Below are 14,517 nucleotides of genomic sequence, written 5' to 3'. Positions count from 1 at the left end.
CTCACCTTCCCTTTACCCACACACAGATGCTAAAGGACATCAAGAAGGAGAAGGTGCTGCTTCGGCGGAAGTCAGAGCTGCCCCAGGACGTGTACACCATCAAGGCGCTGGAGGCACACAAGCGGGCGGAGGAATTCCTAACTGCCAGCCAGGAGGCTCTCTGACCCCCTCACCGTCCTACCACAGGGCCACGGCCCACTCAGCCCTGGGACGCTGCCCTAGCCCTCCACCCTCTGCTCCCCACTGGCTGACTTGGGGCAAGGCGGTGCCTCTCTAGCTACTCTAGGGAGGGGATGTGGCACTTGAAGCGGGGACCCTCACGCAGTGGTCCCTCTTCTCCCCCAAATGTGTTCATGCCTCCCTGTGGCTAGTACAAACAGGCTGAGCACTGAGATCCTCAGTGCTCAGACAACTTGGGGATGCCTGTCTCCCTCCTGCTCCCAACCCCACAGCTACCTGAGGCTGCTCTGAGAAATACACACAGGAATACATATGCTCCTCTCCCCTTCCCTTCCCCCTCATTTGAACTCCAGGTGTCTCTCCTCCTCTCCCTCCCCTGCAGAAGCATATAGGGAGCAGGAGGTTACTCTCACCAAAGTTATGTCAAGCCCCATTGGCCCCTGGAGTAGCTGGAGGGGAGCCAACCCCCAACAGGCACAAATAGGCCCCCAGCCCCAGTAGTGTGCAGGCTGATGGGGTTGAATTACTTTCTTTTACCCCCTGCCTGACCAAGACAACATGGGAGGTCAAAAGGAGAAAAGCATAGGCTATGGACCATAGGTGATGAATATAGGGCCCAGATGGACCAAGAGAAGGGGGTGAACAAACACCCTACCCTGTGCCCCCTCTATGGTGAGCAGCAGCCCTGGGATTACAGACATGGAAGGGACCACCCTGGGGTTGACTGCTTTCCTGTGCTGTTGGTTCCCAAAGCTAGGAGGAAGCAGGGAGCAGTGCCCCAAGCATGGCTCCCCAAACACCTATTTATTTCCTTGTTTATGCTGATGATGGGCAGGCCCCCACTTGTCCCTTTCGGACACCTTGGAGGGGCAAGGGGCTGAGGAGGGCCAGACCCAGGTCCCAGGGGCCCAGGCAGTGCAGCTTTTGGCTGTGTACATAGGGTGCTTTATTCTCCACAGAGTGATACATGCTAAGATGGGTTGGGCTTGGGCCGATGTCCCCATATGTACAGAACTGAATAAAGTGGGTCTCTGAGAAGAAGTCTGATTTGCCTTGATGTGGAAAGGGAGATGGGAAAGATGGAGATGGACGTTACAACCACGGATATGTTCAGTCCTGTGCTGGTTCTGGCCTGGAATGCGAGGAGATAAGGCAGCTCTCAGGCTAGTTACTTCCAGGCTGGGGTCCCCTGCCGGGCTTGAAGGGCCTTCTGTACCACATCTTCCCACTGGGCATCTGATATCTCCCGAGCCCAGGCAGGAACCCCTGGCGCAGGCAGGCTTACTCCAGCCATCGTCCTTTTCACCAGCTCCACATGTTCTGAAATCACAGAGAACAGGGGATAGAAACTGCGGGACCAGCTTTGCTCCCCACTCCTTGAATTAACCCATAACCCTCGGGCTAGGAGGGTGACCAAATTCATCTTGTTATTTCCAGGCAAGCCTGCCCATCACCCAAGTCTAGCACAATAGCATTTCACCTGGATTCTTAAGTGTGTAAAATCTTAGAATACAAACTGTTGTTTTAGGAACAGGGTGTTCCTCCGTGACTCCCCTTTACTGGGTCTGACCAGTCCCTTTCCTCCATCATTATTCCAGAATGAAAAAATGCTCTCTTTACCCGGGTCCATGGGAATAGAGCTGTGATTGCTCAATCCTGTAGCTCCCTCCTCCTCTTCATCCTCGCTCTCTAATGGTGGGTCTGGCAAATGAAGCCCCAGGGCCTGCAGAGCCAGAGAAGACAGTTCAGGGCCAGCCCTTCAGGGATCCCAGCTTCACCTGGCCAGAACAGTGCCTCCTCCACCATACCTGGATCCGATCCTGAATATCAGCAACTACATCTTCTCCGTCCCCCACCGGCGCTAGCTCCACCTCCTCTTGTTCAGGATCTTGGTTCAGGGGCTGATAGGAGTAGCCAGCTGGGCCTGCCCCCGTTTCCTCCTGCTCTTCCTCAGGCTCCTCGCTGCTCCAATCCCCAGTGCCTTCCGTAGGGCCCTGGTGCGGCCCTAGTTCCTCAGTCTGATTGGGGAAGATACGCTCGGGGCCCATGGTGTCTCCCCCTAGAACTACTGCTGCCATCCGGGCAGGGGCTGCAAGGACAGGGAGGCAGGAGGACAGGGATCGGATAAAATTAGGTCCACCTTCAGCCCCTCATCCAGTTCCTTGTGGTCTCCTGGGTCCGCAAAACATTCAAACGCTCCCAAGCTTCCTGCACCCCACCCTCTCCTGGGCCCTCCACCTTTTAAATCGACTCATATCTTGAACCGAGGCCCACCCGACTTGCTCTGCCAATTCTTAAATAACAGCCCGAACGGAGTCCACGCCACCTCCCAAAAGACTCTACGTCCAGAACCCCGCCCTCTCCTACCCCCCGACTTGGGAACGCCGGGTCGCCAAACAAGCTCCCCTAGACAGGGAGCACCCACCCCCTTCTCCCCTCTCCAACGGGTTCCCTTCTGTACCGCCTGACAAACGTCCTTTAGGCCCCAGGGGCTCCCCTCAAATGGCCCCAGCTGCGGCGTCCGCCACCCGCCCCCACCGATTCTCGGCGCCGGTGTTTCCGCGCGCCTCACCCGCTCGGAGCCCGCGGCTGAACCCACACTTTCACTTCCGGCGGGGCAGGACGTACTCGGGCGCCTGGTCCTCCCGCCCCGCCCCGCCCCGCCCCGCCCCGCCCCGCCCCGCCCCGCCCCGCCCCGTGCTCATGATTGACGCGAACGAGGACGAGCAGTACGCCCCTTGTCCCGCCTCCGCCATCTCCTGCCCAGACAACAAAGGACTACATTACCCAGTGACCCGCACGGGTTTTGACACAGACATATATGCACATGCGCACAATCTCCTTCGGCTCCTGCCCACTCCTCGGCCCCTCACGACTCTCCGGAAACCCGTGGACTACAAGTCCCGGTAGGCTTCGGGCACTTAGCTCTGACTGCACGTGCGCACACGGCTGCCCGCCGGAAGGACCGAGCCTGGCTGTGTTTATCTCGTTGGGGACCGAGGTGTCGGTTGGCGCGCAACGGGTTCTAGACTGCAGGCAGCGCGAGGACCCGCGGCCCCGCCCCGGCCCGGCCTGGCAGGTAGCCCGGGATGGGTTAAGGGACAAGGAAAATTGGAGAGGCTGGGGTCGCCCATACCTGGATCTGGAGTCGTGGGGGAGGGGCCTGAGAATGATGAGGTGGGGGTGGGGAGGGAACTAGGGGGATGATGGGAAAGGAAAGCGTTAATGGGGAAAGAAGGGCTGGGTTAGGATGGTGAGGAAACGGGTGGAGGAGACCTGGTGGTTGGCGGAGGCACTGAAGGGAATTGGAAGGAAGACTGGGCTATGAGGAGAAGGGGAAGCTGAGGAGAATGGAAGAAAAGGGGAGGAGGGTCTAGTATTGTGGGGGAGGGGAGGTTGGGATGACTGGAAGAAGACAGGGATAGCGTCATGTAGAGTGAGGACTATCCCTGGCCGAAAGGGGTCAGTGAATATTAGCTTTTTCTCCCTTAGTGGAAGAGGGAAAATGGAGGGCTGTTGGGGTGGAGCTTGGTGCGGTGGGAGAAGGAAAAAGGAGAAAACTGCAAAGCTCTCAGGAGATCAAGAAGGGCCAGAAATGGGGAGTGAACATTGCAAGAGACCAGGGAGGGGGGTATGTACATGAAGGGAATGGAAGAAGCTTGAGAATGCAGCAATGATGAAGGATCCAGGAGACCCAGAGATAAGCAGGGACCCTGAGATGGTGGGGGCTTTTCTCCATGAGTTTGAGTTGTCCTTGTGAAGAAGCTACGATTCTGTCCACCTTTGGATGGAATTGCTTCTCTCTTCCCCTGTGAATTCTTTACTTTACCTTGATACAGTTGAAGGGGGGAGTAGAAGCTATGAGGGAAAATGAAAGACTCGAATTCCTAAACCCTTCAACCTCCTATCTCCCCGCAAGCCCAGATCCAAGATCTGTTGGATTGAGGACAGGAATAATGAAGTGAGAGTGGTTTCCTGCTGGGGCTATTTCAGGTTTGGCAGGCTGGCTATTTAAAGCATGGGATGGGGGGTTGAGGGAGGTTGAAGGGGGAGGGGGGTGGCAAGCCAGCTGAAGGCCATGTCTCTTTCTTTCGAGGGGCCTCCCTTGCTTTTTCTGTGTCTCAGGTTCTGTCAGACTCTTCCCTCTGCCAGGGCTTCTTGAACAGGGAGCAGATGATCCACTGAAACCCAGCAGGTGCCTGCCAGCGAAGGCAATACCAGTTGGAGGAGCATTTGTCTGACAGAGCCTTCAAGTGTACCCATTATCTCTAGGTTGGCAGGTCATGCCTGGGTCTATTTATTGTCCTGCCCTAGGGCGTTTTTTGTTTGTTTCCTTTCTCTCTGTCTCTCTTTTTTTTAAGATTTATGAGAGAGAGAGTGTGAGCATGAGTGGAGGGGCAGAGGGAGAGGGAGAAACAGACTCCCTGCTGAGTGGAGAGCCCACTCTATCCCAGGACCCCGAGATCATGACCTGAGCCAAAGCCACCCAGGCGCCCCTCCTTTCTCTTTTCTACTGCACCCCTACCCCATCCCCATTTCAGGGATCCAAGTGGGAAAAGAGCTGCTAAAATAGCTTGTTTATCCTTACAATAGCAGGGTTGGGGAAGTAGTAGGAGGCGAAAACCCCCCCTCCTCACTCCCACCCCCTCAGTCCCCAGCAGACACATACCTTTCTGGCTTGAGTTCCTAGTCTTGGCAGGATACCAGCACAGCTGCCAAAGGAACTCCGAGTGCCTGTGAGGGGCCCTGGATGACCCTGATGACAACAGCTCAGCTTGACAGGAGCTCCCTGTGAGGGGCTAACCATCCATGGATGTCCCTGCCCTGAATCAATCCCACCCTGTCCTGGATAGGGGGACTGTTTCACTCTAAAGGCCTAAAAGCTTTTCTGCTTTGAAGCACCAATGCCAGCTTTCAATGGACCGATTGGGGTTGGCTGGGCTATTAATAGTCCTGAGTATTTTGAGATCCCTTTCCCCACCTTAAAGAGCAGAGATTCTTAGAGAGGTGGCAGTAAGCGGAGCAGAGCCAGAGAGACAAGAGAATGCACTGCCTTGGGAAGGAGGATGGGGGATGGGGGGAGCGGGGGAGCACTTGGAGCTTGTGCCAGGCCAGGGACGCGATGGGGCCTCCATGAGTAAATGAGGATGACCATGCCGAGCCCTTGATCAGCAGATTCAGAGCTGTCAGTCAGGTCGGAGCGGCCCCACCCTTTGCTGTTGGAGAACACGGGGCCAGGGCAAACTCCCTGACCTCTGCTTCTCCCCTGGGCCACGGCCAGCCACCTGAACTTCGGAGGGGTGGTGTGGGAGGGAGGGCCACCAGGGTGACACTTGGAGTCAAGGGCTGGTCCTGGGCAGAGTCACGGTGAGCCAGACAAAGGCCTTGCCTGAGGAGCCCGTGGCCCTAACTTGTGTGCAGGTAGCAGAGGCAGCAGGCCGTGCCGGGGGGGCATGTGGCTGTGACCAGTGACCCAGGGGATGTTACGGTGGACAGTGCACCTGGAGGGCGGGCCCCGCAGGGTGAACCATGCTGCAGTGGCTGTTGGGCACCGGGTGTACTCCTTCGGGGGTTACTGCTCTGGTGAAGACTATGAAACACTGCGTCAGATTGATGTGCACATCTTCAATGCAGGTGAGCTAATGCTGAGGCCGTCCCTGGGTACCCACGTCAGGGAGGGCAACGGGTAGCTGAATGAGGTTTGGCGGTGGTCCCCGTGGCCAGAGGGGATGGGGGAATGAATATCTGATTTGGGAAACGGTGAGCAGCCTGGAGGGAGCTTTCCAGGGCTGAGCAGATCTGTGCCCACAGTGTCCTTGCGTTGGACGAAGCTGCCCCCAGTGAGGCCCTCCATCCGTGGGCAGGCTCCTGTGGTACCCTACATGCGGTATGGACACTCGACCGTCCTCATCGACGACACGGTCTTCCTTTGGGGCGGGCGGAATGACACCGAAGGGGCCTGCAATGTGCTTTATGCCTTTGATGTCAGTGAGTATGGGTCGCAGAGAAGCTGTATTCTGCCAAATGATGCCTCGGGGACGGGGGCGGGGAAAGGTGTGGGCTGAGGCGGCTGGGAATAGGACACCCCAGAGTCTAGGAGGGGGCGTCAGAGGTTGCTTACCTGGCCCATCTGCTTCTGTCTTTCAGATGCTCATAAGTGGTCCACACCCCGAGTGTCAGGAACAGTTCCTGGAGCCCGGGACGGACATTCAGCTTGTGTCCTGGGCAAGACCATGTACATTTTCGGGGGCTATGAGCAGCTGGTATGTCTGGGAGGAAAGTAGAGGTTTAGGGTGGGAATGAGAAAGAGAAAGGGAAATTGAGGGTGGTGCAATAGGAGGCTTTGACTTGTTCGCAGGTTTTGAGGGGACAGGTGGAGGGTCAGAGAGTGACCACTGATCCCATGTTTTATTCCTTTCTTCACTTCCTTTCTCTTCCCACTCAGGCGGACTGCTTTTCCAATGACATTCACAAGCTGGATACCAGCACCATGACATGGACCCTTATCTGTACAAAGGTCTGCCCTTTCTTCTTTCTCCCAGATCCTTACCCTCAGTTGAAGAAATCATAGGAAGCTGAGTGAGAGCAGATCCCCTCCTAGCCGCCATGTTGACCCCCTCCCTCTCATCTCTCTGCTCCTGCCCAGGGCAACCCTGCACGCTGGAGGGACTTCCACTCGGCTACAATGCTGGGCAGTCACATGTATGTCTTTGGGGGCCGTGCCGACCGCTTTGGGCCATTCCATTCCAACAACGAGATTTACTGCAACCGCATCCGTGTCTTTGACACCAGGACTGAGGCCTGGCTGGACTGTCCACCCACTCCGGTGCTACCCGAGGGCCGCCGGAGCCACTCAGCCTGTGAGTGTCTGTTTGTCCCTGTGGGGCCCCCCTTTCTGCCCGTTGTCCTCACGCTCCACGTTCCTCTCTCCTTCCAGTTGGCTACAATGGGGAGTTGTACATCTTCGGTGGCTATAATGCAAGGCTGAACCGGCACTTCCATGACCTCTGGAAGTTTAACCCTGGTACAGAGCACTGCCTTTAGGGGAAAAACAAGGAGCAGTTGTTGGAGGAGGGGAAAAAAATCCTAAGAGGGTGGGGGTGGAGAGGATATCTGGACTGGGCAGGTATTAAACCTCCATATACACTTCTCTTCAGTGTCCTTTACCTGGAAGAAGATTGAACCGAAGGGGAAGGGGCCATGTCCCCGCCGGCGCCAGTGCTGCTGTATTGTTGGTGACAAGATTGTTCTCTTTGGGGGTACCAGGTTAGGAGGAAAGCGGGGAGGCCTCAAGGAAGGGCCCAAGTCTGTAACTGCATGGGAGGCATTTGAGCAAGAGGGTCTCATGGGTAGTCTTTCCTCTTTCCTTCATCTCTTTTTTGATCCCTACAGTCCATCTCCTGAGGAAGGTCTGGGAGATGAATTTGACCTCATAGATCATTCTGACTTACACATTTTGGACTTTAGTAAGTACATGTATTCCCAGAGTGCTACTGCCACAGGGTCCCTGGCTTTGGGTGATGACATTCAGGACTGGACCCTTTCCTTGCCTCTGACCATTTCCCTCTCCGTGACTTCTCCTTTAAAGGCCCTAGTCTGAAGACTCTTTGTAAACTGGCCGTGATTCAGTATAACCTGGACCAGTCCTGTTTGCCCCATGACATCAGGTACAGTGAGTGGTTGGAGAGCAGGGCTTGGCTGAGGGTGAGTGGGCAGCACAGGCATGATCTGATGAGCTTGGTCTCAGTATAGAGGGGACAGGGGTTTTTGTTACGCTGGACACGTAGTGTACTTGTGGAGCGTGAAAGGGAAGGAGATTCAATTCCGCCCCAATTATGAGTGGTAAATTATATGGGGGAAAAAAAATCTGGTGTTTCAAACCAAGCTCAGAAGCATCACTTCTTGAGTCCCGAGCCTATTCGGTTGTTTTTAGCATGCTGAGAAAGTTTGATTAAATTTTCAAAGTTAGCTGCGAAGTACCAACAAGTTTAGGAATCTTTGGATCACATTAGTTCCAGAATTAAGGGAGGTCCTTCCTAGCTACTTCCTTTGAATTCCATTCTTAGGTCCAGATCAAGCACCAAAAGTTATTTGGTGTACAGTTGTGTTTTCCTGGGTCATTCTGGACACTTCCCTCTCCTTGTATCAGTTCACTTTAACTCTTACTTGCTGAGAGGGTGTGTGTTCAGCATCTGGTGACACAGTGTACAAGGCATAAGGAGGTACTTGGTAAATCTTTGTAGAATGATAGAATTGTCAAAAAGAGGGGAAAAAAGGGATTTAATTTTTATGTGGTGGGAGGGGCAGGGAAGGCTTTTGGAAGCCTAGGAGAGCTGAGTCAGGCCCTTTAAAGGGATAGGAGTGGAGAGCAAAAACGGGCATTCCTGGTTGGATCTGAGCAGAGGATGAAAGGTAGGTTGGGAAGTTTACTGAGCTGTGTACACAGATGATTTTTTCCAGGTGTTGGGCACAAGCACACATAAACATAGACAGGAAGTCCACATGAGGTTGCAGGTGGAGGAGTGGGTGATGCTGGATTTGGTGGTGGGTGGGGCCTGATTGTTAAACTCATTAGTAAGGCCCCAAGGAAGGAGGTGGCTGTGGGTGGTTGAGCTTTCAGATGTTGAAGGGACTGGTGTGTTCATAGCTTTGAGCAATTCTGGCCTTGGGGGTGGAGGCTCCCCCCCATCTGTCCTTTCTGCCTGTCATTGTTGGCCTTCCAGGTGGGAGCTGAATGCCATGACCACCAACAGCAATATCAGTCGCCCCATCGTCTCCTCCCATGGGTAGGAGAAAGTTGCTGCCGCCTCCCTTTCCTGAGCCTGCTATTCTCTTCACTGCCCCTTCCCATCCCTCACCTGCCTGCCCCTTTGGACCCTGGACTCGGTATACCTCTGCGTGGAGTTGTTGGACTAGAGGTGTTTCCTGTGCTGTGAACTCAGTGGGGAGCTGTAGGGGGGAGGGCGAGATCCCTCCCTCCCTTGGGCCGAGGGCCCCTTCCCCTTGGTGCTCTGTCCCATACACCTCCTTCCAACTGCTCCTGGGCCTCTGCTCTGCCCCAGGCCAGCCAGGCTCTGCTGGGAAGCGAAGGAAATGGGGAGAAGGGAGAAGCAAGCAGTGTCTGAGCCTCAGGAGCTTCCCCCCGACCCTTGTTTCCACCCCCTCCCCCCGCTTGAGCCATGAGCATCGATTGAGAGCTGAGAGGAGTTGCAGCTGTTGCCATGAAACCTCCTTCTCCCTGACCCGGGGAGGCGAGGACCAGCAGATAATCCCTCCCTTCCCTGAGCTGTTGCTGTTCCCTGGCGCTCCCAGCCAGCTCAGATTTTATAAAAATGAATTAAAAATCTCCCAACAAACGTGTGATCTGTTTTTGTGGAATACGATGGGGGTGGATGGCAGAAGCTTGCAGAGGGGCAAGGTGCTGAGGTTCTGGCCTCTCCGCCAGGAGCAAAAGGAAACCAAAACCCACCAAGGCCCGGCCCTAGTTTCTCTTGAGCGCGGAGCCCAGGGCCATGCGACAAAAAGGTGGCGACCTTACCTCGAGTGGGCGCCCGCGGGCCCGGCCGTTTCAACGACCGAGTTGCGCAGACGCGGCCTCCGGGTGAGGCCGGAAGAGGCGGGGCGAGAACCGCCAGGGCGGAAGTAGTGCCTTTCGGTGCCGCGGCGTTTCACAAGCCGATGCCGAGAGAGAGTTCCCGCGCCGCGGCGGCCGCCGGGTCTGCCCGCGGGGCCCGGGGCGGCGGGGAGGACGCCGGGGGCCTGCGGCAGGGTGAGGGCCTGGTGCCGGGCAGAGGGGCACGGGGAGAAGGGCAGGTGGCGGCGCAGTCACCGTGAGAGGTCTGAAGAGGCCGCCGTGGGGAGCGCCTCCGACGCATTGGACAGTGAGGGGGCGCTTCCTGGGTTAGGAGATCTTGGGCGGTTTCTGAAAAGGAGGATGAGGGTTTTCCGCAGGGAGAAAACGCATGTATAAAAGTACAGTCAATCAGGAGAGGCATGGGTTGCTGGGGAAGGGTTAGTAGGTCAGGTTTCGCCAATTTCAGAAACATTTGTTGAACATCTACTGTGTGCAGGCTGTTTTAAATGCCGTTTTAGCTGCTGAAGTTACAGCGGTGAATAAAGCAATCAGAAACTCCTGTTCCTGGGGCGCCTGGCTTGCTCAGTGGCCAGAGCATGATCTCGGAGTTGTCAGTTCAAGCTCCGCATTGGGTGTAGCGATTACTTAAAATCTTAAAAGAAATCCTGTTCACATACCTTTCAGAAAGGGTGAGCAAAAAAAAAAAAAAAAGTAAACATTAAAAGGCAACAGAGCATGGGATTGTGTGTCTTTAAGGGTGAATTCTATGACGTTTGAATTATATCTCAGTTTTTCAAAAAGTTTATAAGGGCTATGGAGAGAAAGCAAGGGAGGGGTTGTAATTTTAAGCAGTCAGAGAAGGCCTCACAGAGAAGGTGACATTTGAGCAACAGTTTGAAGGAGCTGAGGGAGCAAGCACTAAATATATCTGGAGAAAGCTTCCAAGCAGAGGCTATATCAAATACAAAGGAACTGAAGCAGGAACATAGACCTTTTTGCTCAGGAACTGCTAGGAGACCAGTTGACTGGAGAGGAGTGGGAAGGACATGAGATTAGAGATCACATGGGGTCTTTCAAAGCATTATAAGGCCTGTAGCTTTTATTCTGATCAAGAGGAAGCCATTGAGGAGTTCTGAGTTCTGGAGCAATGTGATCTGAAGCATATATATGTGGGAAAGAGATGGGAGTGATGAGATCAGCTTTGCATTTTATTTTTTTAATGATTTTATTTCTTTATTTGACAGAGAGAGACACAGTGAGAGAGGGAACACAAGCAGGGGGGGTGGGAGAGGGAGAAGCAGGCTTCCCACCGAACGGGGAGCCCGATGTGGGGCTCGATCCCAGGATCCTGGGATCATGACCTGAGCCGAAGGGAGACACTCAATGACTGAGCCACCCAGGCGCCCCTCAGCTTTGCATTTTAGATGCCTCTGTCAAACCTGAATTGGGAAGCCTAGCTTCGGGAGGAGACAGAGGTTGGGAGACCAGTTAGCAGGCTAGAGCACTGGGTAAGGTGAGAGGTGCTGAGAGTATGAAGCAGAGCACTGACAGTGGTCACTGAGCAAGGGAGACATGCCCTGTGGGGAAGCCTGTGGAGGCATGATTCAAAAGAGAAGATGACTGTGGCTTGGCCCACCTCCAGCCTTACAGTCCTTAGCCAGGTGAGGCCTCAGGTGGCTGGAGTGGTTGGGAAGTTAGGTGTCAGTGTAGCACCATTATGACCTGTGCTGCCTGGGGCCTGTAGTGATTGGTCTGATGGGGATATTGGAAAGGGTCAGTTACCTAAGGAATGAGGGTGGGATGAGGTCTCTGCAGCACTGGGAGATGCTTTGCTGAGTTGTGTCCCCACCCTTCCTTCCACAGACACATCTAACATGTCATTTGAAGAGCTGTTGGAATTGCAGAGCCAAGTGGGGACTAAGACATACAAACAGATGGCAGCTGGAAACAGTTCTAAGAAGCAAGGTTCTAGACCACGTGTCCAAAATGCATGTGTTGCAGATAAGCACAGGTGAGGAGCAGGGCCTGCTCCAGGAACTGGAGAATACCTGGGACCTTGGGTAGGTGTCTGAATTCTTAGGTGGGAGGCCTTTGATCATGTTTGGAGACCCTGGGGCGCCTCTTGGCTTGGTAGAGCATGTGACTCTTGATCTCAGGGTTGTGAATTCGAGCCCCACATTGGGTATAGAGATTACTTAAAAATAAAATCTAGGGGGGTGTCTGGGTGGCTCAGTTGGTTAAGCGTCTGCCTTCGGCTCAGGTCATGATCCCAGTTCCCTGGGATCGAGTCCCACATTGGGCTCTCTGCTCGGCGGGGAGCCTGCTTCCTCTCCCCCGCTTGGGCTCTCTCTCTCACTCTCTCAAATACATAAATAAAAGCTTAACAAAAAAATAAAATCTAGGGCGCCTGGGTGGTTCAGTCAGTTAAATGCCCAACTCTTGATTTTGGCCCGGGTCATGATCTCTGGGACGTAAGATCGAGCCCTGCATCGGGCTCTCACACTGGGCGTAGAGCCTGCTTGAGATCTTCTCCCTCTCCCTGTAGCTCTCCCCTGCTCATGCACATTCTCTCTCTGTCTCTCTCTCTCTCTCAAAAAGTAAAGAAATTAACTCTTAAAATAAAAAAGACTGGAGACCCTAGACATGTTCTTTAATTTCTCCGTAGGCCTCTGGAAATGTCAGCCAAGGTCCGGGTGCCATTTTTGCGTCAAGTTGTCCCCATCAGTAAGAAGGTGAGGAAGAGGTGGGAAGAAGTGTCTCAGGGGAGACTGAACAGTTCTTTCATACTCTCTCATTCTCTCCAAAGGTAGCCCGGGACCCCCGCTTTGACGATCTGTCAGGGGAATATAATCCTGAGGTGTTTGACAAAACGTATGAATTCCTGAATGACATCCGAGCCAAAGAGAAAGAGGTTTGGAACATGAGACTGGCTCATGGGGATTCCGAGGGGTGGGAAACTAGGGTAACAGGTTAGTCAGGCAGAGGGGAACAGGGTGCATAGTGGTGGGCAGATTTATTTCTCCTTAACTGATTTAACTCTCCCTAATTTGCTTCCTATTTTCATATCCTGGTTCATTAGTTGACTAGCTGTGTGACCATTGGCAGGTTCCTTAACTTTGCAGTTTTCTAATTATAAAAAGAGGTAATAGGGTGCCTGGGTGGCTCAGTCGTTAAGGATCTGCCTTCGGCTCAGGTCATGATCCCAGAGTCCTGGGATCGAGTCCCACATCGGGCTCCCTCCTCGGGGGGAAGCCTGCTTCTCCCTCTCCCACTCCCCCTGCTTGTGTTCCTGCTCTCGCTGTGTCTGTCTCTGTCAAATAAATAAATAAAATCTTAAAAAAAAAAAAAAAAGAGGTAATAGTAATGCATATCTCAGAGCGTTATTTGCATTAACATGTGTGAACCTCTTAGAATAATGCTTGGCACAGAATTGCGGTTAACATGTACCGACTCCTAACCATCGTGTTCATTTTGCACTGTGGAGCTGGTGAAAAAGCAGTTGAAGAAGCACCGTTCGGGGCAGGAGCATGAGAAACTGCAGCAGCTGCTTCAGAGGATGGTGAGTGGGTCAGAACTGCAGGTGGGTGGTGAGAACAGTTCAAGGCAGTCAGGAGGTGATTCTCAGTCCCTCCTGCCCACCCATCTCACCCACCTCCTCTTGGCTTCTCAGGAGCAGCAAGAAATGGCACAGCAGGAACGCAGGCGGCAACAGGAGCTGCGCCTGGCCCTGAAGCAGGAGCAGAGGGCTCGGGCCCAGCAGGGCCATCGGCCATACTTCCTGAAGAAATGTGAGTGGGGCACAGCTGTCTCAGGCTGCTTACAGGGACGGGCTTGGGTGGCCATGGAGGCAGCATGCTGTGTCGGGGGTCCATGAGCTCCCTGAGGGAGGCAAGAAGGCTGGATGCCATGGGAAGTTGGAAGAAAGTAGAAATGGTAGGGAGGAGTTATTTGTAACTATTCTCCTATCCCTAAGTATAGATTACGAGCAAGGAGTGTTGCTTTTATCTCTCTCCTGCCTCCCCTCCATATGCTGCGCCGGGCACATAAAAGGAGCTCACAGTTGGTGTAATAGAGAAAGCAGCGGATCATAGAAAAAGTCCACGTGCTGCACTTGCCAATGAACTCCAAGTCATGTATCCCAGCGTAGTGGTTGAGAGGTACAGACCTGGGGAAAGGGAAGAGTGCCTCCTCCTTTGCTCACCAGCCTTCTTTCTCCCTGTCCTCTAGCTGAGCAGCGCCAGTTGGTCCTAGCTGAGAAGTTCAAGGAGCTAAAACGCAGCAAGAAGCTAGAGAGCTTTTTGAGTCGAAAGAGGCGCCGAAATGCAGGCAAGGACCGGAGACATCTCCCCTTGAGCAAAGAGTAAAGAACTGTCCTGAGCTCTGCCATTGCTCCAGTGGGAAATGGATCTGTGGGGACAGACTTGGGCCTGGCCTGTTCTGGTTCTTTTCCGTTCAAGGGCAAGGATCATAGCTGCCCTTGAGCTAGATTGGCTCAAAGACGACTAGAGGGCTCTGGGACTGCCCCAGCATTGGAGAAGAAGAGCAGCTCAACCTTGTGCTATGCCACGCTTCCTCCGCTTGGATCTGGTTCATCATGTCCTCATGTCCTCCCATCCTTGCTTTAAACCAGTGGTTGTGGTATAGAAGAGAAAGGGCCAGTGAGTGGTCTTAAGGCTGGTGAAGGCCATGAAGTCCTTGGGCTCAAGGCTCCTCGGGCTGGGACTTTATGTAAGAGTCGATTCATAAACATTTCTGTCACTCTT

General features: G+C 54.0%; 3 protein-coding genes across 9 annotated transcripts in view; 2 read left to right on the top strand and 1 right to left on the bottom strand.

Annotated features, from left to right (window-relative positions):
* The window catches only part of PPP2R5D (protein phosphatase 2 regulatory subunit B'delta), a 22,417-nt gene extending 21,196 nt beyond the window's left edge, over window positions 1-1,221 (top strand). The window contains exon 16 of the mRNA XM_036124052.2: window positions 27-1,221. Within this exon, the coding sequence (XP_035979945.2) occupies window positions 27-164 (138 nt within the window). The 3' untranslated portion in view covers window positions 165-1,221. The remainder of the gene's footprint in view (window positions 1-26) is intronic.
* On the bottom strand, window positions 1,103-6,443 carry MEA1 (male-enhanced antigen 1). Of its 5 annotated transcripts, none has more exons than XM_036124068.2 (4): window positions 6,302-6,443; window positions 1,989-2,269; window positions 1,801-1,903; window positions 1,103-1,500 (listed from the first exon to the last, which is right to left on the bottom strand). In XM_036124068.2, exons 2-4 carry the CDS (start codon window positions 2,256-2,258, stop codon window positions 1,349-1,351), a joined length of 525 nt encoding a protein of 174 aa, XP_035979961.1. In that variant the 5' UTR covers window positions 2,259-2,269; window positions 6,302-6,443; the 3' UTR covers window positions 1,103-1,348. The 5 variants fall into 5 exon arrangements, with proteins under 5 accessions (XP_035979961.1, XP_035979959.1, XP_035979957.1 ...); XM_036124066.2 differs by lacking the exon at window positions 6,302-6,443 and adding an exon at window positions 4,850-5,030; XM_036124064.2 differs by lacking the exon at window positions 6,302-6,443 and adding an exon at window positions 2,753-2,845.
* LOC118555759 (kelch domain-containing protein 3) lies at window positions 3,104-14,517 on the top strand. 3 transcript variants are annotated; one of them, XM_036124058.2, is made up of 15 exons: window positions 3,104-3,259; window positions 5,602-5,814; window positions 5,992-6,168; window positions 6,328-6,443; window positions 6,626-6,697; window positions 6,827-7,040; window positions 7,118-7,204; window positions 7,338-7,446; window positions 7,573-7,646; window positions 11,618-11,765; window positions 12,420-12,486; window positions 12,561-12,665; window positions 13,239-13,313; window positions 13,425-13,542; window positions 13,982-14,517. In XM_036124058.2, the coding sequence occupies exons 2-15, from the start codon at window positions 5,661-5,663 to the stop codon at window positions 14,116-14,118; spliced, it is 1,653 nt and encodes a 550-aa protein (XP_035979951.1). In that variant the 5' UTR covers window positions 3,104-3,259; window positions 5,602-5,660; the 3' UTR covers window positions 14,119-14,517. The 3 variants fall into 3 exon arrangements, with proteins under 3 accessions (XP_035979951.1, XP_035979950.1, XP_077911435.1); XM_036124057.2 differs by lacking the exons at window positions 11,618-11,765; window positions 12,420-12,486; window positions 12,561-12,665; ... (1 more) ...; window positions 13,425-13,542; window positions 13,982-14,517 and adding exons at window positions 7,769-7,847; window positions 8,904-9,536; XM_078055309.1 differs by lacking the exons at window positions 3,104-3,259; window positions 11,618-11,765; window positions 12,420-12,486; ... (2 more) ...; window positions 13,425-13,542; window positions 13,982-14,517 and adding exons at window positions 4,415-4,435; window positions 7,769-7,847; window positions 8,904-9,536.

Source organism: Halichoerus grypus, chromosome 9, assembly GCF_964656455.1.
Source record: "Halichoerus grypus chromosome 9, mHalGry1.hap1.1, whole genome shotgun sequence".
Taxonomy (NCBI): Eukaryota; Metazoa; Chordata; class Mammalia; order Carnivora; family Phocidae; genus Halichoerus; species Halichoerus grypus.
The sequence above is the reverse complement of the archived record's forward strand: the minus strand, read 5'-3'. Positions and strand labels throughout refer to the sequence as shown.

Excerpts from the sequence above, each read along its gene's own strand:
- LOC118555759 (XM_036124058.2), top strand. The coding sequence starts at position 5,661 with ATGTTACGGTGGACAGTGCACCTGGAGGGCGGGCCCCGCAGGGTGAAC. Across the intron at positions 5,815-5,991 it reads TGTGCACATCTTCAATGCAG|TGTCCTTGCGTTGGACGAAG; the intron begins GTGAGCTAATGC and ends CTGTGCCCACAG. Across the intron at positions 7,447-7,572 it reads GTTCTCTTTGGGGGTACCAG|TCCATCTCCTGAGGAAGGTC; the intron begins GTTAGGAGGAAA and ends TGATCCCTACAG.
- MEA1 (XM_036124068.2), bottom strand. The coding sequence starts at position 2,258 with ATGGCAGCAGTAGTTCTAGGGGGAGACACCATGGGCCCCGAGCGTATC. Across the intron at positions 1,904-1,988 it reads ATATTCAGGATCGGATCCAG|GCCCTGGGGCTTCATTTGCC; the intron begins GTATGGTGGAGG and ends CTGGCTCTGCAG. Across the intron at positions 1,501-1,800 it reads CTCTATTCCCATGGACCCGG|AACATGTGGAGCTGGTGAAA; the intron begins GTAAAGAGAGCA and ends CTGTGATTTCAG.